Source organism: Capra hircus, unplaced genomic scaffold (assembly GCF_001704415.2).
Source record: "Capra hircus breed San Clemente unplaced genomic scaffold, ASM170441v1, whole genome shotgun sequence".
NCBI classification, from domain to species: Eukaryota; Metazoa; Chordata; class Mammalia; order Artiodactyla; family Bovidae; genus Capra; species Capra hircus.
The window spans coordinates 359,716-386,479 of record NW_017189630.1 but is presented as its reverse complement, the minus strand read 5'-3'; the positions used below and the strand labels follow the sequence as shown (position 1 = coordinate 386,479).

The following is a 26,764-nucleotide window of genomic DNA, read 5'->3' as shown; positions in this document are numbered from 1 at the left end:
GCACCAATTGTTAAAGAGATTGTTTTTTCTCCATTGTATATTCTTGCCTCCTTTGTCAAAAATAAGGTGTCTATAGGTGCATGGATTTACCTCTGGGCTTTCCGTTTTGTTCCACTGATCTATATTTCTGTCTTTGTGCCAGTACCATACTGTCTTGATGACTGTGGCTTTGTAGTAAGCCTGAAGTCAGGCAGGTTGATTCCTCCAGTTCCATTCTTCTTTCTCAAGATTGCTTTGGCTATTCGAGGTTTTTTGTATTTCCATACAAATTGTGAAATTATTTGTTCTAGTTCTGTGAAAAATACCATTGGTAGCTTGATAAGGATTGCATTGAATCTATAGATTGCTTTGGGTAGTATACTCATTTTCACTATATTGATTTTTCCAATCCATGAACACAGTATATCTTTCCATCTATTAGTGTCCTCTTTGATTTCTTTCACCACTGTTTTATAGTTTTCTATATATAGGTCTTTAGTTTCTTTAGGTAGATATATTCCTAAGTATTTTATTCTTTTCTTTGCAATGGTGAATGGAATTGTTTCCTTAATTTCTCTATTTTCTCATTATTAGTATATAGGAATGCAAGGGATTTCTGAGTGTTGATTTTATATCCTGCAACTTTACTATATTCATTGATTAGCTCTAGTAATTTTCTGGTGGAGTCTTTAGGGTTTTCTATGTAGAGGATCATGTCATCTGCAAACAGTGAGAGTTTTACTTCTTCTTTTCCAATTTGGATTCCTTTTATTTCTTTTTCTGCTCTGATTGCTGTGGCCAAAACTATGTTGAATAGTAGTGGTGAAAGTGGGCACTGTTGTCTTGTTCCTGACTTCAGGGGTATTGCTTTCAATTTTTCACCATTGAGGATAATGTTTGCTGTGGGTTTGTCATATATAGCTTTTATTATGTTGAGGTATGTTCCTTCTATTCCTGCTTTCTGGAGAGTTTTTATCATAAATGAATGTTGAATTTTGTCAAAGGCTTTCTCTGCATCTATTGAGATAATCTTATGGCTTTTATTTTTCAATTTGTTAATGTGGTGTATTACATTGATTGATTTGTGAATATTGAAGAATCCTTGCATCCCTGGGATAAAGCCCACTTGGTCATGGTGTATGATCTTTTTAATATGTTGTTGGATTCTGATTGCTAGAATTTTGTTGAGGATTTTTGCATCTATGTTCATCAGTGATATTGGCCTGTAGTTTTCTTTTTTGTGACATCTTTGTCTGGTTTTGGTATTAGGGTGATGGTGGCCTCATAGAATGAGTTTGGAAGTTTACCTTCCTCTGCAATTTTCTGGAAGATTTTGAGGAGGATAGGTGTTAGCTCTTCTCTAAATTTTTGGTAGAATTCAGCTGTGAAGCCGTCTGGGCCTGGGCTTTTGTTTGCTGAAAGATTTCTGATTACAGTCTTGATTTCTGTGCTTGTGATGGGTCTGTTCAGATTTTCTGTTTCTTCCTGGTTTAGTTTTGGAAAGTTGTACTTTTCTAAGAATTTGTCCATTTCTTCCAAGGTGTCCATTTTATTGGCATATAATTGCTGATAGTGGTCTCATGATCCTTTGTATTTCTGTGTTGTCTGTTGTGATCTCTCCATTTTCATTTCTAATTTTTTTTAAATTTAAATTTTATATTCAGTACTAATGTTTATTTTTGCAATGAGAACTGCACACACACACAAAAAAACTTTCAGTATATAAGTGAAAAGTCTACGAATTCCCTTCTACAAATGTCTACAGTGTTTAATACAAGTCTCAGATTCACTGACATAATTATTGGCCAAGCGATCCATGCATACAGTATGGGCTCATACACACCTCTTGCTCTTGTATAGAACTAAGATTTCTAGTACTGTGGGAGGGGTTGGGAAGTGGCCAGAAAAAATAAATAGTAGATCCAAGTTCTAATTACAACTCAGTTAGAGAAACACCCTTCAAGGAGGTGTGGAGAGGGCCATGGCAGAGTTAAATCTTTAGAAGGAAGGTGCAGACAAAACCGTTTCTCCAGCTAAACAGACTTGGCCTGGGGAAGTTTCTGAACAAAACACGAAACAAAAAATGAGAGTGGGATGAGAAGGAAGAAACCCCATGGAACCAAAATATAAGTCACACTTGAACCAGCACAGTGGTTTGTTTCTCCCTCTGTTTCTTGATGAGTCTGGCTAATGGTTTGTCAATTTTATTTATCCTTTCAAAGAACCAGCTTTTGGCTTTGTTGATTTTTGCTATGGTCTCTTTTGTTTCTTTTGCATTTATTTCTGCCCTAATTTTTAAGATTTCTTTCCTTCTACTAACCCTGGGGTTCTTCATTTCTTCCTTTTCTAGTTGCTTTAGGTGTAGAGTTAGGTTATTTATATGACTTTTTTCTTGTTTCTTGAGGTATGCCTGTATTGGTATGAACCTTCCCTTTAGCACTGCTTTTACACTGTCCCACAGGTTTTGGGTTGTTGTGTTTTCATTTTCATTCGTTTCTATGCATATTTTGATTTCGTTTTTTATTTCTTCTGTGATTTGTTGGTTATTCAGCAGCGTGTTGTTTAGCGTCCATATGTTGAAATTTTTAATAGTTTTTCTCCTGTAATTGAGATCTAATCTTACTGCATTGTGGTCAGAAAAGATGCTTCGAATGATTTCAATTTTTTTGAATTTACCAAGGCTAGATTTATGGCCCAGGATGTTGATCTATCCTGGAGAAGGTTCTGTGTGCTCTTGAGAAAAAGGTGAAATTCATTGTTTTGGGGTAAAATGTCCTATAGATATCAATTAGGTCAAGCTGGTCTATTGTATCATTTAAAGTTTGTGTTTCCTTGTTAATTTTCTGTTTAGTTGATCTATCCATAGGTGTGAGTGGGGTATTAAAGTCTCCCACTATTATTGTGTTATTGTTAATTTCCCCTTTCATACTTGTTAGCATTTGTCTTACATATTGCAGTGCTCCTATGTTGGGTGCATATATATTTATAATTGTTATATCTTCTTGGATTGATCCTTTGATCATTATGTAGTGGCCTTCTTTGTCTCTTTTCACAGCCTTTGTTTTAAAGTCTATTTTATCTGATATGAGTATTGCTACTCCTGCTTTCTTTTGGCCTCTATTTGCATGGAATATCTTTTTCCAGCCCTTCACTTTCAGTCTGTATGTGTCCCTTGTTTTGAGGTGGGTCTTTTGTAGACAATATATAGAGGGGTCTTGTTTTTGTATCCATTCAGCCAGTCTTTGTCTTTTGATTGGGGCGTTCAACCCATTTACGTTTAAGGTAATTATTGATAAGTATGATCCCATTGCCATTTACTTTATTGTTTTGGGTTCGAGTTTATACACCCTTTTTTGTGTTTCCTGTCCAGAGAAGATCCTTTAGCATTTGTTGGAGAGCTGGTTTGGTGGTGCTGAATTCTCTCAGCTTTTGCTTGTCTGTAAAGCTTTTTATTTCTCCTTCATATTTGAATGAGATCCTTGCTGGGTACAGTAATCTGGGCTGTAGGTTATTTCCTTTCATCACTTTAAGTATGTCCTGCCATTCCCTCCTGGCCTGAAGAGTTTCTATTGAAAGATCAGCTGTTATCCTTATGGGAACCCTCTTGTGTGTTATTTGTTATTTTTCCCTTGCTGCTTTTAATATTTGTTCTTTGTGTTTGATCTTTGTTAATTTGATTAATATATGTCTTGGGGTGTTTTGCCTTGGGTTTATCCTGTTTGGGACTCTCTGGGTTTCTTGGACTTGGGTGATTATTTCCTTCCCCTTGGGAAGTTTTCAACTACCATCTCCTCAAGTATTTTCTCATGGTCTTTCTTTTTGTCTTCTTCTTCTGGGACTCCTATGATTCGAATGTTGGGGCGTTTAACCTTGTCTCGGAGGTCTTTGAGATTGTCCTCATTTCTTTTCATTCGTTTTTCTTTTTCCCTCTCTGATACATTTATTTCTACCATTCTATTTTCTACCTCACTAATCCTATCTTCTGCCTCCATTATTCTACTATTTGTTCCCTCCAGAGTGTTTCTGATCTCATTTATTGCATTATTCATTATATATTGACTCTTTTTTATTTCTTCTAGGTCCTTGTTAAACCTTTCTTGCATCTTCTCAATCCTTGTCTCTAGGCTATTTGTCTGTGATTCCACTTTGTTGTCAAGATTTTGAATCATTTTCACTATCATTATTCAGAATTCTTTATCAGGTAGATTCCCTATCTCTTCCTCTTTTGTTTGGTTTGGTGGGCATTTATCCTGTTCCTTTACCTGCTGGGTATTCCTCTGTCTCTTCATCCTGTTTATATTGCTGTGTTTGGGGTAGCCTTTCTGTATTCTTGCAGTTTGTGGAGTTCTCTTTATTGTGGAGTTTCCTCACTGTGGGTGTGGTTGTACGGGTGGCTTGTCAAGGTTCCTTGGTTAGGGAAGCTGGTGTCAGTGTTCTGGTGGGTGGAGCTGGATTTCTTCTCTCTGTCACTTCCAAGGCAGTTCCCTCTGTTTTAGCTTCTTCTGTTTTCTGGTCTCTTCAGTGTCTAATTTCCGTCCTGACACAAGGAAGTGGTGGTGGACACTTTTTTAGGCTCACTTGTCCAGTCATGCTGTGGGGAAGGAGGGACGCTGCAAACAAATAACTCTGGTGTGTTCTCACAGTGTCAGCCACACTGGTTTGCCCCTGCTCACGGCGTGTGTGCTTTCCCTGTCAACACTGCTTAGGCTCTAGGTTGCTCTGCAGGGAACTTTCTGAGGCTGGCCCTGGGTTGTATGAACTTCCCAGGTCTAAGCCGCTCAGGTTCAGGTATTCGGGTAGTCCTCAGAGGCGCAGACTCGGTTGGGCCTGCGTTTTGTGCCCTTCCCAGGTCCAAGCAGCTCAGGTGATGAGGTGTTTGGCAAGTGCAGTCACTGCGACTTATTGCCTCCCTCATCCCTGCTGCTCAGATTTCTGGGTGTACAACCGGCGCACCTTCTCAGGCGGATATTTACCATCCAGAATCCCAAGAAGTCTTGGTTAGCAACGAAGCCTGCTTGCAGTTTGGTAGATAATGCCTCTCCAGGGCCTTGATTGTCCCCTTCTGGCTCTGGCTGCCTGTCACCGGAGGGGGATGGTCTGCAGCCAGCTAGCTCTGCTCAGTCCTTTGTTCTGTGAGCAGGCCCGGCAGTATCTTAGGTTAGCGCTTTTTGTGTGGTAGCTCTCCCACAATCTGATTAGCTAGCCCCAGTTAGTTCCCTCAGATTGCCCTTGAGGCATTTAGGCTGGTCCTTACTCTAAGCAATGCAGCCCGTGCCTCCCTGCCCAGCCCCTGCTTGCTAGTGGCGGATGCAAATGTCTGCGCTGTTTCTCCACTGGGGGAGTTACTATTGGGCACGTAATCTGCGGGTTTTATTTATTGATTTATTTTTCCTCCCAGTTATGTTGCCCTCTGTGGTTCCAAGGCTCACCAGACTCGGCAGTAAGAGTGTTTCCTGGTGTTTGGAAACTTCTCTCTTTTTTAAGACTCCCTTCCCGGGACGGAGCTCCATCCCTACCTCTTTTGTCTCTTTTTTTGTCTTTTATATTTTTTCCTACCTCCTTTTGAAGACAATGGGCTGCTTTTCTGGGTGCCTGATGTCCTCTGCCAGCATTCAGAAGTTGTTTTGTGGAATTTACTCAGCGTTCAAATGTTCTTTTGATGAATTTGTGGGGGAGAAAGTGATCTCCCCATCCTATTCCTCTGCCATCTTACGACCACCTCTAATTTTATTCTATTTTTAAACAGCATAGTCTTGTTGCTTAAGGAAAGAAAGTATTGGAAAATTATGCATGGCATGTCATGTAATTGATGTGAAAAGTCCACAATTTTAAAGGAATATGGTTGAGCTGAAAGACCTAGTATTACAGCAGTAACCACACTTATATAAAATATTTTGTTGGTGTTATAACCACTTTCAGTTTATGAGACATTCCCATACTCAACTGGGAACATAATGTCACTTCACCCCTGGATGGTGTTATCTGTGACTATGGTACCAGGTTAAGAGTGGTGGAAACCGAGGCTTGGAGCTCTCAGGGGTTGTGCTCAAGCTCTGGAACCCCCTGAAGCATGTGATCATCTCCTGTAGATTTGGGCTCAAGTCCCAGCTCCACTAATCAGCAGATTAATCAAATGTGGGATCACGTCCATCTCACCATCCATCCTCTGAAGAAAAGTGAGCAGAACTTGTTTCATCTGAACCTTGCTACATCTCTTGGTCATCCTCAGAGGCCTTGGAGGGGACTCAAGGACCAGGAGTGCTGAGCTTATGCTGTGACTTCCTGACCATACCATGGCTGCTGTGTGTTGTTGCTAAATGTGCTCCTCTTGCTGTCTCCCTTCCCCCTTTTAGAGAGATGGGATCATGTCACCACCACAACCAGGAGACCTGGAGCGACCAGAGCTCCAGCAAAGCCTGCAGGTAACACGGCTGTTCTGAGGAGGGCACAAAAGAAAGATGCCGTGGAGCTCGCTGTGGGGTGGTGTCCAAATGAGTGACCTATGATTTAACCAACTGACTTTCTCATTTATGTTGTAGGGCCCCCTGCAGATGATGATTTTAACTTGGCTGATGCCTTGGATGATCAAAATGATCGTGATCATGACCGCAAAAAGCCAAGTATAGGTGGAGGAGGTAAGTCCAAGTTGGCCCAGGCCAGAACTGTAGCTTTCTGGTCAGGGTGTAGCTCCTTAAGTACAGCAACCCACAGAGCTACTCCTCCTGGCCTGGCAGGGCTGGGGGTACTTCAGGGCCCAGCAGGACCTGACAGCAGTGGCTGACAAACATTTTGGTCTCAGGACTCACCAAGTTATTGAGGATCTCTATTGAGATGTGGGTCACATCTATTGATATTTATCATCTTAGATTAAACCTAAAACCAGAAAAATTAATTAAACATGAACAACAATAAACACACATGTTAACATAAATAGCACATTTTATGAGAAATAACTATGGCAAGATAAAAAGACAACTTAGTGAGGAAAAGTGACATCATTGTACCTTTTGCAGATTTCTATAATGTGTATCTTAGTAGAAGAGCTAGACTCTCACATTTCCTGATGGACTCATTTGTGATATGTTGTTATGGTTGTGTATTTGAAGGAGATCTGGTTTCATAATAGATATGCTGTTGTAAGGGGAAGAATATTTTAATAGACTTTTCAGATCATTGATTAGTATCATTTTTTTGATAAGACACCCAAACTTGACCACTGGTTGTTTCTTATAGGTTAAGTGCAGTGTAGAATATGAAACCATATCAGTGAGTTTTCCATACTCGATTTCATTAAATTCCACAGGGACTCTCTAATACCTTTTAATGGAACTTTTACCCATTCGTGGTTTTGTGCATTACACTTTGGTCATTTGGAAAATATTGATGTTCTGAGGTCTTTTGAGCTTCAAATAATGCCTTATTTCGTTATGCAGTGTCCGAAATTCACATTTGTTAATGTCACCACCCATCTCATTAGAAAAAGTCTTTACATATTAGAAAGCTGTTAAACTCACAGTGGTAGATATAGATTTTTCAAAATTCTTTTTTGTTTGAAATTTTAACAAATATTGCCAGTGGTATTTTTTAAAGGGACAGCCCCATTTTATTCATTTTCAAGAAAGCATCTGCCAAATACTCAAATCGCCATAACCATAGTTAGCACATCGTTCTTTCTTTGTAGTAAAAGTGATCTTCCATGACAGAAAGCAGCTAATACAAAGCAAAATTGAAACAGTCACACATGTGCTTTTTGAGACAACTATAGGACTTTGGAGTGGAATAGAAATGCTTTAAGCATGCTTCCCATTTCATCACACAGAATGTTAAAAGATGTGTACTCAATGGTTGAGCTATAATAAAATAACTTTTTTGGTTTCCTTGATTAGTTTTCTATTGTTGCATAACAGATTATCACAAATGGTTTCCTTTGGTGAGGAGTTCAGCAACAGCTAAGCTGAGTTTTCTCTTCAGGGCCTCAGGCAGCTACAGTCATAGTGTCATCTGGGTCTGGGGTCTCAGCTGATCTTGGGTTGTCATCCAAGCTCATATGCTTATTGGGAGAGAACCATTATCCTTGCAGTTCTAGAATGAATGGTTTCTTGCTTCTTTAAAGCCACCAGGAGAAAAACAGAGATGAGATGGGGAGAGTAGGGAAATTGGGCAGGGGTGGAGGTGGGGGAGAGGAAGACAGTCTATTGCTTCTAGTGTGTGACCTCAGGAAGGTGTCAGCTGTGTTTTGAAGGGCTCACTCGATTAAGTTCAAGCCCCGCAGGAAAGTCTCCCTTTTGATTAATGTGAAGTCAAACTGATCTGGTTACTGTAGAGTCCCTTCATCTCAGCATATAATATCAAAATGGCAACCCACTCCAGTGTTCTTGCCTGGAGAATCCCAGGGACAGAATAGCCTAGTAGGCTGCCGTCTATGGGGTCGCACAGAGTCGGACACGACTGAAGCGACTTAGCAGCAGCACCAGCATTATATCCATGGGGTGAAGCTATACCATGCATGGTCCCCCTGCATTCAAAGTCAGGGGATGCTGGGGTGTATACACTGTTGGGGAGGGATTCTGGGGGCCCCTTGAGAGTCTTGCCTACTGCATTCATCACAAACCCTGTTCAGTGGCAATCACTTTCTGGGTATGTTAGACAACATTAAGTAACAGATTTCTTGTCACTGAGAAATGTTTTTGGGAATTGAGGTGTGTGTTTCGTTTTCTCCAGGTTTTTCAGACAAGGATCTTGAAGACATAGTAGGGGGTGGTGACTACAAACCTGACAAGGGTAAAGGTAGGAGCATCGATTTGTCCAAATGCCTTATTCTCACTAAAGACAGGATTACACAGCAGCCAGGTTGGAAGAGTGGTTCTCAGCCAGCCTCTGGGGCTTCACTTGGAATGATGTAGGCTGTGCAGCTGTGGGGGGAGGGGGATTTATAAGACTAATTTACATGACTAAAAGCCACATATTTCCCCTGATGTTCCTTAAGCCACTGCACAGGATAATGTGTCCATACTAGCAGATGCCATTTGCCAGTTGGCACCAGTTATTGTACCTGAAGTCAGGGGACTTGTTGGGCACAGCCTTCCCAACCTGGGGAGCCTGTCACTCTTGGGATGGGAGGAGCGAATCTCATCATGAGAAGAATTATTTTTAAGACACCCATAGCAAGTCAAATATATTTTAAAATATCTTTTGATTTTGAAATAGTTTAAGGCTCACAAGAAGTTGTAAAACTAAATAAATAAATTGTTCAGGAGAATTCCTGTGTACCCTTCAAACCAGCTTCTCCTGATATCCTAACAAAACTATAGTTACGTTGTCAAAACCAGGAAGCCGGCACTGGTACATTGCTATTATTAAGTCATATATAGACCTTACTCAGATTTCATCAGATTTTGTATATACTCGTGTGTGTGTGAGTTGTGTGTATGTGTACACATGCACTTATGTGTCAATGACATTTTATCACAGGTAGATTTGAATAACTGTAACTATAGTCAGGACGCAGAACTGTTCTATCACCACAGAGAAACCACCTCCTGTCAGCCCTTCATAGTGATACCCTCCTCCAAGGCCAGATACTTTTCATTCCCCCCAAGTCATGCAAAGATTTAAACCTTTAATCTTAATATGTTGTCAAGATCTGACCTTAGTATGGAGACAGTGTTAGCCAGACTTGATGTGGCAAAATTACTTGCAGTTGTAACCTGTTTTGGTGATGTTATAACTCATCATTAATGATGGAAATTTTTACAGTTGTAATTGTGATGGTAACATGTTGTGATGCTAAGTCGTGGCTGTAGCATTTTGTGGTGATTCCCTGTTGTGGTTGAGACTGTGGTTGTGAGTATAACAAATTCTGAGTGTAACATGTCATGAGTATATCTAGTGTCAGCCTGCTACATTCCCCATAGTTCAGGCTGTGTGCCTTTCATGTGAGAACAGTGTTGTCTTCTGATTAAAGGATACTGTAGTCAAATCAGTCCTTCAGAACACCTTTCCAAACAGTTCCATTTTGAATAAAAAGCTCTGAAAACCTCTAAATGAAACTCACAGGTGTCAGGAGAACATGGAACATTTAAAGGGCAAACCCAGCAAATTGGCCAATTACTCCCAGTGACAAATGGTATTTCCAGATGGTGAGAAGAGAGCGGTAGCAGCGTGTGTAAGCATGCACACAAATGAAAGTCTGAGTGACATGTCAGGGGATTTCCTTATTAGCAAGGAAGAAGTGTTAGGAAATTCTTTAATTAGGCTCATATTTGAACTTCTCTTGTAAAGGATAATCAATTGTTAGCGTAAGTTATACCCTCTGTCATTATAGGTGTCAGACAAAAGAAAGTAGAGAGTCTGGGCAAAAAAATATGAGTGTGAAACTGAAACATAGGTTATGATAAGAACATGATGAAATTCTCATACACTCTCCTCTATGCAAACATGCTAATGCCATGTATGAAGATAAAACATTACATTTAAATAAATGTTGATCTTCAATATAAAACAATCCTAAGTAATGCATTTTCTAACCTTGAGTTTTAGCACTTAGACTCAACCATAATTTGGGAGTGTATTTCTGAAGTAGTGTGTTATCTGTTATATATTTTTTCTCAAGAAAACATTTCTAATGGCCCTGTAGGGAAAACACAGACAATCTCTCATCAACAGGTCCCATCAGCTCTGGTGCCATCAGCCTCCTCCTAGTATTTTCACTGACTGCATCTCCTGATTGTCCCCTATGTGGTCTGTTCCTCAGTGTATGCAAGCCTCTACTCCCATTTCCCCAGAACTGCTCTTTCATCTCCAGTAACTTCTTGGTGGTCACAGCCCTCTGCCCCATGTGACCTCTGCAGCATACTTTGCTGACCACCTCGTTCTCCACATTCTTTATTTCTGGGTCCTTCCTGACACTCTCCCACTTTCTTGGTCTCATTCACTTCTTCTTCCTAAATACTGCTGCCTGCTGGGTCCGTTTCCTTGGGCTTCCAGTTTGGTATGTCATTCTCCCCACTGAGGAAGAGAATTAGAAACCAAGATCTGGATGTTCAGTATATTCTTTAGTGGGATGTTGCTACTTCTAAACCCTTAAACTGGGCAGGCCTACGAAATAGGAAGTATATGGATGTATTTTAAACCATATACACATATGTATCTATAATTATTTCTGTATCTATTCATCAGCATCTATGTTAACCTAAACATGAGTTCATACTTAAGCCTTTTGGCAGTAGATCACAGTTGGAGACATAGTATTCTTTTCTTATTGATCTTTAACTTCCGTCTCTGACAATGAAAAACCTACCATCCATCAACTATTTGCTTACTTGCTCAGTTCTGATACTATACATGTATATAGCACAACCAGAATTGTTCCTCCTTACTCCTTGAGAAACAACTTTACCAATTACAGTCCAGTGTTTGTTTTTCTTCTTTAGGCTTTACCTTATAGTGTCTGTCAAAATACCATTTGTTAAAAGTTGCTCACATAACTCATTTATTACCCCTCCATTCAGTGCAGTTTTTACACACATTTATAATGTAGATACATTCATTTGTCACAGTCTACATTCCATCCTGGCATCTCCCACTAACCTGGTTGATATTTTGCTTTGTTCTTTTGCTTGTATACATCATTAAAGGTTATTCCTTGTTATATGTATTCATATGGATTTTTACAAATGCATATAGTCATATGTCTACCACCCAAGTAGCATACAGAACAGTTCTATTACCATAAAAATTCTCCTATACACTCCTTTGGTACTCAGCCACTGTCTTTCCCCAACCGTAATCCATTCTCTCTTAGCGCAACCACAAATCTGTTTATCATGTCAAGAGCTTTGCCTTTTTCTAGAATGTCATATAACTGGAATCATACAGTATATAACCTTTACAGACTGGCTTATTTCACTTACCAATGTGCATTGAAGGTCCTTTATGTTTTTTCATGGGTTGATAACTCATTTCTTTATAATAGTATTCCATTGTCTAGATATACTGCAGTTTGCCCATTCGCCTGTTGAAGGACATCTTGGTTGCATTTAGTTTTTGGTGACTATAAATAAAGCTGCTATAAATATTTATATACAGGTTTTTGTGCAGACATAAGTTTTCAGTCCACTTAGGTAAATACCTAGGTATATAATTGCTTGGTCACATGTTAAATCTAGTCTTACAACAAACTTCCCTGTGCTTAGTCGCTCAGTCATATCTGACTCTTTGTGACCCCTTGGACTGTAGCCTGCCAGACTTCTCTGTCCTTGGGGGTTTTCCAGGCAAGAACACTGGAGTAGGTTGCCATGCCCTCCTTCATTGGATCTTCCCAACCCTGATCAAACCCAGGTCTCCCTCATTGCAGGCAGATTATTTACCATCTGAGACACCAGGCTATCTTCTAAAGTGACTATATCACATATACCCAGAGAAAACCATAATTAAAAAAACACATATTCACCCCAATGTTTGTTGCAGCACTGTTTACCATAGCCAAGACATGGAAGCAGCCTAAATGTCCATCAACAAATGAGTGGTTAAGATATGGTGTGCGTGCATGCAGGCTAAGTCACTTCAGTTGTGTAAAACTGCTTGCAATCCTATGGACTATAGTCTGCCAGGCTCCTCTGTCCATGGGATTCTCCAGGCAAGAATATTGGAGTGGATTGCCATGCCCTCCTCCAAGGGATCATCCCGACCCAGGGATCGAACCTATGTCTTTTATGTCTCTTGCATTGGCAAGTGGATTCTTTACCATTAGTGCCACCTGGGAAGTCCCAAAGATGTGGTACACATATACAGTTGAATGCCATTAAGTCATAAAATTTTGAAAGAGATGGGAATAGCAGACCACCTGACCTGCCTCTTGAGAAACCTATATGCAGGTCAGGAAGCAACAGTTAGAATTGGACATGGAACAACAGACTGGTTCCAAATAGGAAAAGGAGTGCGTCAAGGCTGTATATTGTCACCCTGCTTATTTAACTTCTATGCAGAGTACATCATGAGAAACGCTGGGCTGGGAGAAGCACAAGCTGGAATCAAGATTGCCGGGAGAAATATCAATAACCTCAGATATGCAGATGACACCACCCTTATGGCAGAAAGTGAAGAGGAGCTAAAAAGCCTCTTGAAAGTGAAAGAGGAGAGTGAAAAAGTTGGCTTAAAGCTCAACATTCAGAAAACGAAGATCATGGCATCCCTTCCCATCACTTCATGGGAAATAGATGGGGAAACAGTGGAAACAGTGGCAGACTTTATTTTGGGGGGCTCCAAAATCACTGCAGATGGTGATTGCAGCCATGAAATTAAAAGACCCTTACTCCTTGGAAGGAAAGTTATGACCAACCTAGATAGCATATTGAAAAGCAGAGACATTACTTTGCCAACAAAGGTCCGTCTAGTCAAGGCTATGGTTTTTCCAGTGGTCATGTATGGATGTGAGAGTTGGACTGTGAAGAAGGCTGAGCGCTGAAGAATTGATGCTTTTCAACTGTGGTGTGAGAGTTCCTTGGACTGCAAGGAGATCCAACCAGTCCATTCTAAAGGAGATCAGTCGTGGGTGTTCATTGGAAGGACTGATGCTGAAGCTGAAACTCCAATATCTTGGCCACCTGATGCGAAGAGTTGACTCATTGGAAAAGACTCTGATGCTGGGAGGGACTGGGGGCAGGAGGAGAAGGGGATGACAGAGGATGAGATGGCTGGATGGCATCACTAACTCGACAAATATGAGTTTGGGTGAACTCCAGGAGTTGGTGATGGATAGGGAGGCCTGGCGTGCTGTGGTTCATGGGGTCACAAAGAGTCGTACACGACTGAGCAACTGAACTGAACTGAACTGAAGCCATAAAATAGCCATAAAAAGCACAGACATCACTTTGCCAACAAAGGTTCATATAGTCACAGCTATACATTTTACAGTAGTCACGTACAGATGTCAGAATTGGACCATAAAGAAGGCTGAAGGCCAAAGAATTGATGGTTTCGAATTACTGTGCTGGAGAAGACTCTTGAGATCAGACCAATCAATCCCAAAGGAAATCAACCCTGAATATTCATTGGAAGGACTGATGCTGAAGCTCCAATACTTTGGCTACTTGATGTGAAGAGCCAACTCATTGGAAAAGACCCTGCTGATGCTTTCCTTCATCTGGAAAAGATTGAGGGCAGCAGCAGAAGGTGGCAGAGGATGAGACAGTTAGATTGCATGAGTGACTCAATGCACATGAGTTTGAGCAAACTCAGGGAGACAGTGGAGAACAAGAAAGCCTGGCATGCTGTAGTCCATGGAGTCACAAAGAGTCAGATACAGTTTAATGACTAAACAACAACAGCCATAAAAGGGAACAAAATTGGGTCATTTGTAGAGACATGGATGGACCTAGAGACTTATACAGAGTAAAGTAAGTCAGAAAGAGAAATGCATTGTATATTAATGCGTATATGTGGAATGTAAAGAAATGGTATAGATGATCCTACTTGCAAAACAGAGATAGAGACATAGAGAAAAATGTATGGATACCAAGAGGGAAAAGGGGGGTGGTGGGATGAATTGTCCCTAGTAAGAGTAAATTGCAGTTTGAAATATGTTGTACCAGGGATTTTCTAGTACAACAGAAGGCAAATCTAGACTCTTTGGTATGTAGTTGTGATATAAAATTGTGAACTCAGAAGGCAAGTGAGGATGCAAAACATACTGTCCGTGAAAATGAAGATCCTATCAGTGACCTGTGAAATAGCCTCTTTGAACTGTTCCTCCATTTGTAAGCAAGTAGAGGTGGATGGATTTGCATGAGGCTTGCATGTTTTTAAACATCTTTAAAAAATCATATGAAAAATACTTATTTATTATTTCCCCATCTATGGAGACTCACTAGTAATACTCAGGGGTATATGTACACAGTACCTTCTTTTTTTAAATTTATTTATTTATTTATTTATTTTTGGCTGTGCTGGGTCTTCAGTGCTGCATTCAGCCTTTTTCTAGTTGCGGCCATCAGGGGCTACTCTGTACTTGTTGTGTGCAGGCTTCTCACTGCAGTGGCTTCTCTTGTGGTACACAGGCTTAGTTGCCATGTGGCATGTGGAATCTTCCCAGACCAGGGGTTGAACCCATGTCCCACGAATTGACAGGTGGATTCTTAACCACTGGACCACTAGGGAAGTCCGCAGTCATGCCCAACTCTTTGCGACCCCATAAATTGCAGCACGCCAGGCCTCCCTGTCCATCACCAACTCCTGGAGTTCACTCACACTCACGTCCATCAAGTCGGTGATGCCATCCAGCCATCTCATCCTCTGTCATCCCCTTCTCCTCCTGCCCCCAGTCCCTCCCAGCATCAGAGTCTTTTCCAATGAGTCAACTCTTCACATCAGGTGGCCAAGATATTGGAGTTTCAGCTTCAGCATCAGTCCTTCCAATGAACACCCACGACTGATCTCCTTTAGAATGGACTGGTTGGATCTCCTTGCAGTCCAAGGGACTCTCAAGAGTCTTCTCCAACACCACAGTTCAAAAGCATCAATTCTTCAGCGCTCAGCCTTCTTCACAGTCCAACTCACATCCATACATGACCACTGGAAAAACCATAGCCTTGACTAGACGGACCTTTGTTGGCAAAGTAATGTCTCTGCTTTTCAATATGCTATCTAGGTTGGTCATAACTTTCCTTCCAAGGAATAAGGGTCTTTTAATTTCATGGCTGCAATCACCATCTGCAGTGATTTTGGAGCCCCCCAAAATAAAGTCTGCCACTGTTTCCACTGTTTCCCCATCTATTTCCCATGAAGTGATGGGAAGGGATGCCATGATCTTCGTTTTCTGAATGTTGAGCTTTAAGCCAACTTTTTCACTCTCCTCTTTCACTTTCATCAGGAGGCTTTTTAGCTCCTCTTCACTTTCTGCCATAAGGGTGGTGTCATCTGCATATCTGAGGTTATTGATATTTCTCCTGGCAATCTTGATTCCAGCTTGTGCTTCTCCCAGCCTAGCGTTTCTCGTGATGTACTCTTCATAGAAGTTAAATAAGCAGGGTGACAATATACAGCCTTGACGTACTCCTTTTCCTATTTGGAACCAGTCTGTTGTTCCATGTCCAGTTCTAACTGTTGCTTCCTGACCTGCATATAGGTTTCTCAAGAGGCAGGTCAGGTGGTCTGCTATTCCCATCTCTTTCAGAATTTTCCACGGTTTATTGTGATCCACACAGTCAAAGGCTTTGGCATAGTCAATAAAGCAGAAGTAGATGTTTTTCTGGAACTCTCTTGCTTTTTCGATAATCCAGCGGATGTTGGCAATTTGATCTCTGGTTCTTCTGCCTTTTCTAAAACCAGCTTGAACATCTGGAAGTTCACAGTTCACGTATTGCTGAAGCCTGGCTTGGAGAATTTTGAGCATTACTTTACTAGCATTTATTAACCTTTTTAAAACCAGCTTTTTTTTTTAAAATTCAGTAATACCCTGAATATTTTTTTCTGTCATTAAGGAGTCCTGTAAAATATCATGTCAACTACTGCATAATATGTTGTGCTGTGACTTTTCTAAATGAGGACCTATATTTGTGCAGAAGGGGTTTTTCCTGCAGGTTTTACTAGTATACACAGTAATGTGATGAACATCCTCATCACCAAAAGCACACAACCATAATTGTGTGTCAGATAAATTCCTAGAACTTGAACTGCTGGGTCACCGGAAGTGTAAATTTTTAAACATGCAACTCTTTGAGTGTACTACAAAATGGTTTTCCATGACAATTATACCAGCTGCCATTTCCACCACTAAGAAGTAAACAGTTTCCTGTTTGCTCATATACTCATCTTTATTGGATATGTTAATTTTGTCATCTTTGCAGATTAGTGAAGTGAAATAGCTGAATCGTATCTGACTCTTTACAACTCCATGGACTGTAGCCTACCAGGCTCCTCCATCCATGAGATTTTCCAAGCAAGAATACTGGAGTGGGTTGCCATTTCCTTCTCCAGGAGATCTTCCTGACCTAGGGATTGAACCCTGATCTCCCGCATTGTAGGCAGACGCTTTACGGTCTGAGCCACCAGGGAAGTCCTGTGCAAAATTCTGTCTTGTTTAAATTTTCCATTTCTTTGAATCCAAGACATGAAACATTTCACCTCTGTCTTATTAGACACTCTTACTATATTATGTGAATTGCCTGTTCATGCCTGTTGCCCCATTTTCTACTCATTTATGTGTATGGGCTTCTTTTATGTTAGGGATTATTAATCCCTTTTTATACCTTGTGAAAACATGTTATTTACCTATTCGTCACTTGATGAACCTTTATATTGTTTCTGCTTTTTTGCTTTTACAACTAATGCTATGATGAAATCAGCATACCAGTTTTTGTGTGGTCATGTGTTTTCAATTCTCTTGGGTATACACATCTAGAAGTGGAATTGTCCAGCCTCATGGTAACTCTTTGTGTTTACCTTTGGGAGGAACCACCAACCTGTTTTCCACAGCAGCTGTACCATATTACATTCCCATCAGCACTCTATGAAAGATCCATTTTCTTCACATCCTTACTAACACTTATTTACCTTTTTTAGATTCTAGCCATCCTAATGTGTGTGAAGTGGTATCTCACCATGGGTTTGATTGCATTTCCCTGGTAGCTAATGGTGCTGAGCATCTTTTCATGTGTTTATTGGCTATTTGAATATCTCTCTGGAGAAATGTCTTCATTTTCTTTGTTCATTTTAAAACAGAATTCTTTGCCTTTTTACTGAGTTGTAGAATTTCTTTATTCTCAATATTCATCCCTTATCAGATATAGAATTTGCCATTGTTTTCTTCCATTCCATGGATTGTCTTTCCCTTTCTTGATGATAGGTTATGAAGTACAAAGTTTGTTGATTTTGAAGTTTAGCCATTTCCCCCTTTTGTTTCTTATGCTTTTAATAGTGAAGTTTTTACTTTTGGTATGATCTTTCCTATTTCAGGCTCCAAGCTTGAGGGCCAGGTTTAGAAAGTCATTCCCTACCCCGAGACAATATAAATGTTGTTGCACATTTTCTTCTAGTGCTTCTATTGCTTCATCTGTTTTATATTTATTGGAAACTTATTTCCATGGGTATTGTTGGTTTGGATAAATCTGTTATGCCAGTGGGTCATTGGTTGTCCCAATAGCATTTTTTGCATGGTATGCCTTTTGTAAAGAAAGTGGATTCAGTCTGTGCTCAGAGGAAGTAAACAGAGCACAGTAGTCAAACAGGGATGAAAACCATGACATTGGCTTGGCTAACTTCAATGGCAAGCCTTTGTGGCCAAGTTCACTTCAGATTCATGGAACTGGAAGTGGTGGGAGGAACTAGAATGACTGCAGTTTTGTTTTCCGATTGTTCTTTACCCTCACAGTATCTCAGCCCATGTGCCCATCTGAGCAATAGGTCACCCACAGGATGTGATCGCATGATCACGTGGGTTTGTTTTTGAGAAGGGAATACCATTTGCTTCTCATCTTCTTAGAAGAATGCTTTTTTCCAATAACTGAGGTCAGATAGGAATTCCTAGACTACAGAATCGAGCATTTGTATCTCTTTGACATCCAAGGGAAGCCCTGTATTCCCTCTGCATGCCCCTCTAGGCAGGTTTGGCAGGGGGCCTCCAGTTTTCTTTTCAAGTAACACCCTCATGGCTCATGGCCATACAGATCATGAGGTACAAGTTGTTGTGGATTCTTACGATCAAGAATTAAGAAGGAAAGAGAGACTGGGGAACACTCAGCTTCATTCCAGTTCAAGGTGAAAGAAAGAGTGGGTAGAGTTGCTCATTCCTGGGCTTCCCTGATGGCTCAGACGGTAAAGCATCTGCCTGCAATGCAGGAGACCTGGGTTTGATCCCTGGGCTGGGAAGATCCCCTGGAGAAGGAAATGGCAACCCACTCCAGTATTCTTGCCTGGAGAACCCCATGGATGGAGGAGCCTGGTAGGCTACAGTCCACTGGGTTGCAAAGAGTTGGGCACAACTGAGTGACTTCAGTTTCACTTTTTACCTGGAAATCTAGTGATGTGAACACGTCAGCAGAGGACATCCATGTAGGGGCTCACCACTACCCTTGACGATGGCCACCTTGAGCACAGAAGGAGGGAGCAGCGATGGGCCAGTGCAGCTAGACTCCAAGCCCTCACAGGCTACCTCGTTGCTGACTTGTTAACATACAGGGTGACTCATGTCCTGCTCTCTGGTCTGCTTTCTCCAACAGCAGTGATACTGTTTTTGAAAATGCTGGTGCTCCTTGTTTTGTAAATACTCATTCATATCCAATCAGGGATGTCCATGAAACACATTTGACTCAAGGATTCAGCCCCAGGTGGGAACATAGCAAATCTCATTTTCTCCCTCAAGTTTCTTATTTTTAAAAATAGACTTTATTTTTTAGAGCAGTTTCACAGCAAAACTGAACATTGTACAGAGTTCCCATACCCCCCATACACCCACAGTCTCTCCATTAGCAACATCCCAAACAGGGGGTACATTTGCTACAATTCATGAACCTACAGCCCCCAACCCAGAGTCTTTGATTGGTGAAGGAAATGTCAAAGGTCATTGCCTCTGGCATCCGAGAGCGGTTTCCCCCAAGAACCCTGGGCTCTGGGAGTACAGTCTCCCTTCATTAATGAGCTTGTGTTCTGAGATGAATAGGGCACCCAGGAAAGAGCACTCAGGGCTAATTAAATGTCCTAAATGGTATCCCTTGCTTGTCAGGGAGCTGCTGTCTGGGCTGTATGTGTGCTGGTGTGTGTGTATGTTCTCTGAAATTCAACCACGTTTAAGTTTTTGTGACCACCACTGCAATCAAGAGAACAGTGCTGTCACTGCAAAGGTCCTTCCCGTTTTTCTGTTTTAATCAGAGCCAACTGCCTCACTCTTCACTCTCCCTAACCCCTGTCAACCACTAATCTGTTCTCCATCTCTGTGATATTTCAGAGCTTTTTGAATTTCAAAATCCTAGAGAAGGGATTGTCAGCTTGCATTGTTTTGTGTTCCACAAACAACTCACACTATATGCCAAGCTAGAAGTAGATGGCCTTAAAAAGCTCTTGATTATCACTTAATCCTGTGTACCTGAGTTACCGGAGTAGAGGCATCTGAATTTGAAGAAAAGCATGTAAAAGGGCTAAGCACAAGAGGAAAGGAAATTGAAATATTAACCATAAATCTCTTTGAATAGTAGAATGATGAATTGTTTTTATACTAGTCTTTCATCCTTTTTTAAAACAAACTTTCACATAACCGTGATTCTGTAATTAGAAAAACAGTAAATGTATGTTACCAGAGGCACTAGGTGCACAGGACCCACAGTGTTGGCATTTAGAGTCAGGCTTGCCCGGCATGAGCTCAGCTCTGCCACCTGCTGGCAGATTCCTCACCTGCGCACCTTCACTCCGTGGGGTGTTGTGGATGGTTGCAGGGGGCACCTGCCCCTGTGTATGGCAGTGCTGCATGTAAAGAGTCAGGATACTACATGCTCTCAGTGCACGGTCACTCGTTTCAAAAATAAAAAGCTCCCCCTCAGCTTGGGCAGGTGGCAGGCATAAGGAAGCAGGTCTTGCTGTAGTCAGGGTGAAGCCCCCTGGAGCAGAGATGAAGAGGGGTCTCAGCAAGTCAGGAAGGGGCTGTCACTCCCGACCCTGAGCTGGTGGTCACAGGGGACACTGACTGCTTTTGTCCTTTATGCAGGTGGTGGCCAGTATGGTGGCGGGGACAACTCTGACTCTGGTGAGTTGGGAATCCTGAGGTTTTTGTGGAAACCACAGGGGGACACTGCTGGCTGCTTGGGTCTCTGGGCAGCCTTCCTGACCTTCCATTGACGGCCACCTCTCTCCGTGCCTCCCCACCCACCCTCTGCCCAGGAATGTCGGCAGAGACTGGCACCATCGCCGGTGTGGCCAGTGCTCTGGCCATGGCGCTGATCGGTGCTGTATCCAGTTACATCTCCTACCAGCAGAAGAAGTTCTGCTTCAGCATACAGCGTAAGTGGACCCACCTGCGGCCATGCCCTCCCACAGCAGGAGATGAACAGAGGGCCAGGGCTTTGGAGGAGGAGAGGGCAGCACTCTGAGCAAGCTGAGATTCAGCAGACTTCCCCGGGGTGAGGTGGAGGTGGGGCTGCACTTTTTAAAGCCCTTGGAGACAGACCTAGGCTGAACTGAAGTATAAACCAGCCTGGAAGAGAGGATTGGGGTGGGCCTAATGACCTCGGTCTTCCAAGGGTGACCACCAGGCTTCTCATAGAACAGGAAAGAGCCTCTGGATTTCTATGTGGCTTTGGATCTTGCCCAAGGGGACATGGGGCCTTTGGCGACAGGAGGCAGATGTCCCCCAGACCTCTGAGTCCCAGCAGGCAGCATTGTTGGGCCTGCCAGCCCACTCCTCACCCTGGCGACCCTTCCCTCCCTCTCAGATCCCAAGGAGCCGCTGGCTGCTGCCCAGGTGCCCCTGCTCCTCCCCTGTGACCCACAGAATCTTAAAATACATGGAATTCTGAATTGTTTAAAAGGAATAGGAATGCAAGAGGAAGAGTTTTGTCATATTGGTGGCTGTCATTCTAGGTTGTAGCGTGAGTCTGTCCATGGTGTGTGAATGGAATAGTTACAGATGGAATCTGTGTCAGAAGCCCACCTACAGGCACCCTGTGTTAAGGGATCCACACAGAGATGCCATTGAAGGCGAACAAGACCACACTCAGTTGTTTTACAAGCATGGTGTTGATGTATTGCTGTGTGCAGACTGTGTCTCTGGTTGAAGATGGGAAATCTTTAGTTCAAGTAAGGGAACCTGACTCAGCCATAGTTTCCCTCTTTCCTGCGGCTCAGGACCATCTCCTGTGAAGTTTCCCCTGCCCTTGCTCTGGGCCTCTGCCCTTAATTCTAGCCTGGAGCTGAGCTTCCCAGGAAATGGACTTGGGTCCTAGAATGCTTTGCGTGTAGCTATTGCCAATGTCTCCAGCCTGATTTTCCATCTGGCCATGACATTTGGTGCTTCTACTCTTATACAATGTCTGTGACCGGGGCCACGGCATACAGCTCTGCAGGCTGTGCACGGGAGTACCCCAGGGACAGCACGTGTCTCAGTGCACAACCTGCACAGCTGTTCATGGCTGCCCTGCTATAGCTCCAGGGCTTGGTTGTGTAGAGTGGTGTGAACAGTCAGAAGCAGTACAGAACTGCAGGTGGGGTTGGCCTTAGAGCTATCACTTGTCCCAGCTCAAAAGCAAACAAGCAGCTTAAAACAACAAACCTATTGTCTCATGGTCTGGAGGTCAGAAGTTCAAGATCATGATGGCAACAGCACTGGTTCCATCTGAAGGCTGTAGGGGGAGATCCTTTCTTCCTCGCCCAGCTTTTGGTAACCCCAAGCATCCTTTGGCTTATGGCCACATCACTCCAATCTCTCTGACTGTGTCATCTTCTGTCTCTTAAAAGGGTACTCGTCATTGGCTGTGGGCCGCACCCTAAATCCAGGGCGATCTCGTCTTGAGATCCTTAACTTAGTCACATCTGCAAAGACCCTTTTCCCAAATAAGGTCACATCCACAGGTTCCAGGGATGAGGACATGGACAGAGGCTTTGGGGGCCACAATTCACCCCAGTTCAGCATTGTAACTCTAACAGTGAGATGAGCGCAATCCATGGTTCATCAAAGACATGCCCACAGCAGAGTTTGGCCAGATGGCTCAGGGGCCACTGGGTGGCTTGGAGACTTGAAATTGCATGTTGGATAAGAGAAGAAGTAAAAGCTGGGCCTGCAGTCAGAGTCAGAATGGCTTCCCATGCTCACCAGTGCCTGACCCTGCTCAGCCTGGATCACTGCCCCAAGCACCACCACCTCCTGACGGGGCATCATGGCGGGTACCTTCAGTTTGTAGATGAGACAGTGGCTGAAGGGACTGTTGAAGGAACTCAGTGCACATGGGAAGCGATAAATCCAGAAGGAAAGAGTGCTGGTAGGTAGCAACAGGGAGGATGAGAGAGGTTGATTTCCAAACTGAATAGATGTCTAGATTGTGTCTGTCTCTGCAGAGTCACTCAGGTGAAAGTGCATTATTTTCCCACTTGTTTCCTAAAACAAAGAGGTGCAAGTTTCCGCTAGTTGGATTAGCAGTCAAAACCCAATAAAATTTGAGAATATGAAGGCTTTGGTACACAGAAATCAGTGAACTGTACAGCATTTGGGGGACAATAAACCTGTGATACTGAGGTGGCAGGACGTAGATGTGACCTCTCTCGGGCGGGGGGTGGCTCTAGGGGTTAGGGTGTTGCTGAGCCACGTGCTGGGGGTCCTGGCCCAGGGAAGCCAGCATGCTTGGAGGGCTGACAGGGGCTCCCAGGAAGCTCACAGAACCTGTGGGCCTCTCCCAGCCTCCCACTTGATCTGAGGGCTGGCCCCCTAGTCCTTTCCCTTCAGTCTGTCAGTGATATCTTTGTCGTGGCTGAAACCACACCCTCCTGCGAGTACCATCATCAGCCCCAGTTTCCTTTGAAGGAAACCGAGTTCAGAGCATCCTTCACATCTGAAAAAGGCCCCCTCTTGCTTCTGTGTCTGTCCCCTATGCTAGCAACATCTTCCAAAGCTGTAAGTTGCATCTGCTCCTGTGTCCATGCCTCCCCTTATGAATCCCTCTGGCCCTCCTGGGTCCTTCTGTCCCCCCGATGTGACATCAGAGGGGTCCCCGTTCCTGGGTCTTGTGCTCTGCTCCATTGCCAAGTCTCCTTGTCCTACATCTGGGCAGTTCCATCAGCTCCTCCCCCTGCCTGCCCTGGGCTCCCTGCCACTTCTCTCTGCTCTGAACAGCCCGCAGGCCCTGTTTCAAGTGTGCAGGGACTGCTCCCCCTGGACCTCCCATGTGCCTCTGACCCAGCCCCTGAGCCTGACATTCAAAGCCCTTCATGGTATGGTTCCATCCACATCCCTTCTGCTCTCTCCCTGTGGTCCATGTCCCCAGAAGCCTTTCTGCACAGCTGCACTGACTTCCCTGAGGATGCACCGCTCTCTCCAGCACCCTGTCCGACATGCCCTCTCCTCCCCTAGCAGCTTTCATCCTTTGGGCCTGGGACACCCTCCCGGGCCGCCTTCCTGCCCTCCAGCCTGTGGGAGGATGTCTGTCTTGCCTGCTGCCACAGCACCCTCTGCTGACCCACTGTGCAGCCCATGGCGCGGGATGGGGGCTTGCTGGTTTCTGTGTCACCACCCCATCCCATCACTCTGAACTGTCGACACCTATGGGTGCCTATGTGTGTGTTTCATCCACTGAAGTGTCCCTGGCCTCTGTGTTGGGGTAGCATCAGGAGGAGCCCTGTGGATGTGTGTGGGGGTCAATCCCCTGAGAAGCCATTTCTTAGCATCTCCCATCCCCACCCTTTCTGTTAAGCCTCAGCCACCCACACAGGGAAGTAAGTCGGAGAAGGCCAAGCAGAAGCCACTCTGCACCCGGTGCACGGGGATGCCCCGGGGAACAGCACATGACTGCTAGGAGGGCCTGACCCTGCCTTGGTGCTCGGGGCCTTGCAGTCTCTCCAGCCACCAAACAGGTCCTGGCCTTGGGGACCCTCTGCTTCCCCTGTCTCTGCCCTCCAGCGCCAAGGGTCAGTGTGTTGCGCGGAAAGCCCACCTGGCTTGTTGCCAGGGGCTGAGTTTTTGCTCCAGGGTCCTAAGTTTTGTGTCTTGCCTTCAGATGCAGCAGAAGGTCAAGGTAACGACGTGCTCTGACTTACTCATTGTCCCCTTCTGCTTTGGTGTCTGCCCTTCATCACCCACCACCCTCCTCCCTCCCCTCCATGCTGCTCTTGTCTCCTCACCTCGCTCCACCCCATCCTGTTCCCTGGCACTCACAACCATCTTTCCTTTTCCCTGATACACGTGGGCATTTGGGCGTGGCTGTGTCTCAGAGGTGCTGGGGCTGGGGTGGAGGCCCTCTCTAGGACTCAGATGCCCACCGGCAGTCATCCCTGAGGAGCAACCAGAGCACTGCCCATGGGCAGAAGACAGTGTGGCACATGCCAGCTTGGCATCTGAGCACCCAGTCGGGAGGCCCAGGGTGCCCCTCCGTGTGCCTGCTCATCCATCAGCCTTGCCGGCCCAAGTGAGCACTGACCACACCTGCTAACTAGCCACACGTCCATCTTTCCTGGGCCCGCCTGGTGTCCATCTTGAGCCCGGCAAGGCCCAGGGCAGGCAGGAACCTGAGTGCAGCCCAGGATGGTGGAGTGACTCACACTGGCGCCTGCTCAGTGGGTTCGTGAGAACCATGGCCCGATTTTCCCATAGGCCCAGGGCTCTGATGAGGTTTCTGGAGATAAGACATGGACTCTTGAGTCTCCCCAAGCAGCAGCAGCAGCAGCAGAAGACGTGGGATGTACTCAGCTTCATAGAGTCCCCAAACTGTATTTGGACGTTAAGTGAGGAGAAAGCCCCCAAACTGACTAGACCAGAACAGCTGTCAGCAGGACCTGGCCCTCCACACTGCAGCAGGGACAGACTTCTTCCCGCTGTCTGCAGGAACCCGTCCAGCTGAGAACCCCTGGCCAAGGCAGCACGTGTGGGTGGCCCAGGGTTCGGGAGTCTGAGTGCATTAAGGGGCTTGGGTTTTTTTCACCATAATGGAGGGCTTGGTCAGGAGTTGTCCATCATAGCCAGGGACCCTTTGCTTCTGTGTGAATCACCAACTCCACCCTTGGCCTTTTGCAGAGGGTCTCAACGCAGACTATGTGAAGGGGGAGAACCTGGAGGCTGTCGTATGTGAAGAGCCCCAAGGTGAGGACTTCCTAGTCACTTTCCATTGCTGAAGGCCTCCTAATGGCTGGGCCAGCACCGAGCAGAGCTGTGCTGGGAAAGCAGGGCTCAGAGGTCTCCGTTCCTAAAACTTCCAGCCAGAAAGATGGGCTACAGAAGTCAGGGGCCCAGCACTCTGCTCTCCCCAACCAGACTCCAGACTCCAGCCTCCTGACACTGGGCACGCCAGGACCGCAGTCAGGGCCGTCTGCACACTGAGGGGCTCCCTGTGAGTGAAAACACACACACTCCCAGCCAAATGCCCACAGAAGCTTGTGGGGAATCTCTAGATGGAGTCCCAGGCCCTTTCCATTTGAAAACTGCCAAAGGCAACAAAGAACTTATAAAAAAACACAGACCCCCATAATGGGAGCCCCTGCTTTCCTCCACCCTGTTCTGTGTTCATCAAGCACTCCTAGGTATCGGAACGCCAGCCATGACAAGCTGTGTGGCATCAGGCTTCTGGCCCAGGGTGGCCAACCACTCAAGGCAGATGTAACCTGTGGCCCCAGAATGCCAACAAGACGGTCAGGAAAGGCTTTGTGGAGAAGGGGGCAGGCCACTTTCCATCACCCAAGGCCCAGGGGCTTGCAGGTCAGGGTGGGTGTGAAATACAGGAGCTGGGGTGTGCCTGTCCTGGGATGGGTGCCAAGGTGGCTGCCTGGTGGGCAGAGGGGTGCCCCTGGGGATATGATGGGCAGGGCTCCATGCGGTGGCTTAGAATGGTCTGTGGCAGTGCTGCACTGTCTGGATGCAATAGCCCAGAATTTCAAACACGGGAAGATGGACTCCACAGTAGCAGTCACTGTAGTCATTCTTTTAAACTCTTGGCTACCATCATGTGAGTATCGCCATGTACCAGGTGCTGTGTTACATGCTTTATTTAAAATACTCCTTCCAGGGACTTCCCTGGGGGTCCGATGGTTGAGACTCTGTACTTCCAATGGAAAGGGTGCAGTTTCGATCCCTGGTCGGGGAACTAAGATCCCTTGTGCCTCAAGG

At 44.4% G+C, this 26,764-nt stretch overlaps 1 protein-coding gene across 1 annotated transcript in view; it reads left to right on the top strand.

Annotated features, from left to right (window-relative positions):
• Positions 1-26,764, top strand: part of CD99L2 (CD99 molecule like 2) — a 61,828-nt gene that overhangs the window by 30,896 nt on the left and 4,168 nt on the right. The window contains exons 3-9 of the mRNA XM_018044584.1: positions 6,333-6,401; positions 6,519-6,614; positions 8,701-8,766; positions 20,672-20,710; positions 20,845-20,964; positions 24,666-24,683; positions 25,679-25,744. Of these exons, the coding sequence (XP_017900073.1) occupies positions 6,333-6,401; positions 6,519-6,614; positions 8,701-8,766; positions 20,672-20,710; positions 20,845-20,964; positions 24,666-24,683; positions 25,679-25,744 (474 nt within the window). The remainder of the gene's footprint in view (positions 1-6,332; positions 6,402-6,518; positions 6,615-8,700; positions 8,767-20,671; positions 20,711-20,844; positions 20,965-24,665; positions 24,684-25,678; positions 25,745-26,764) is intronic.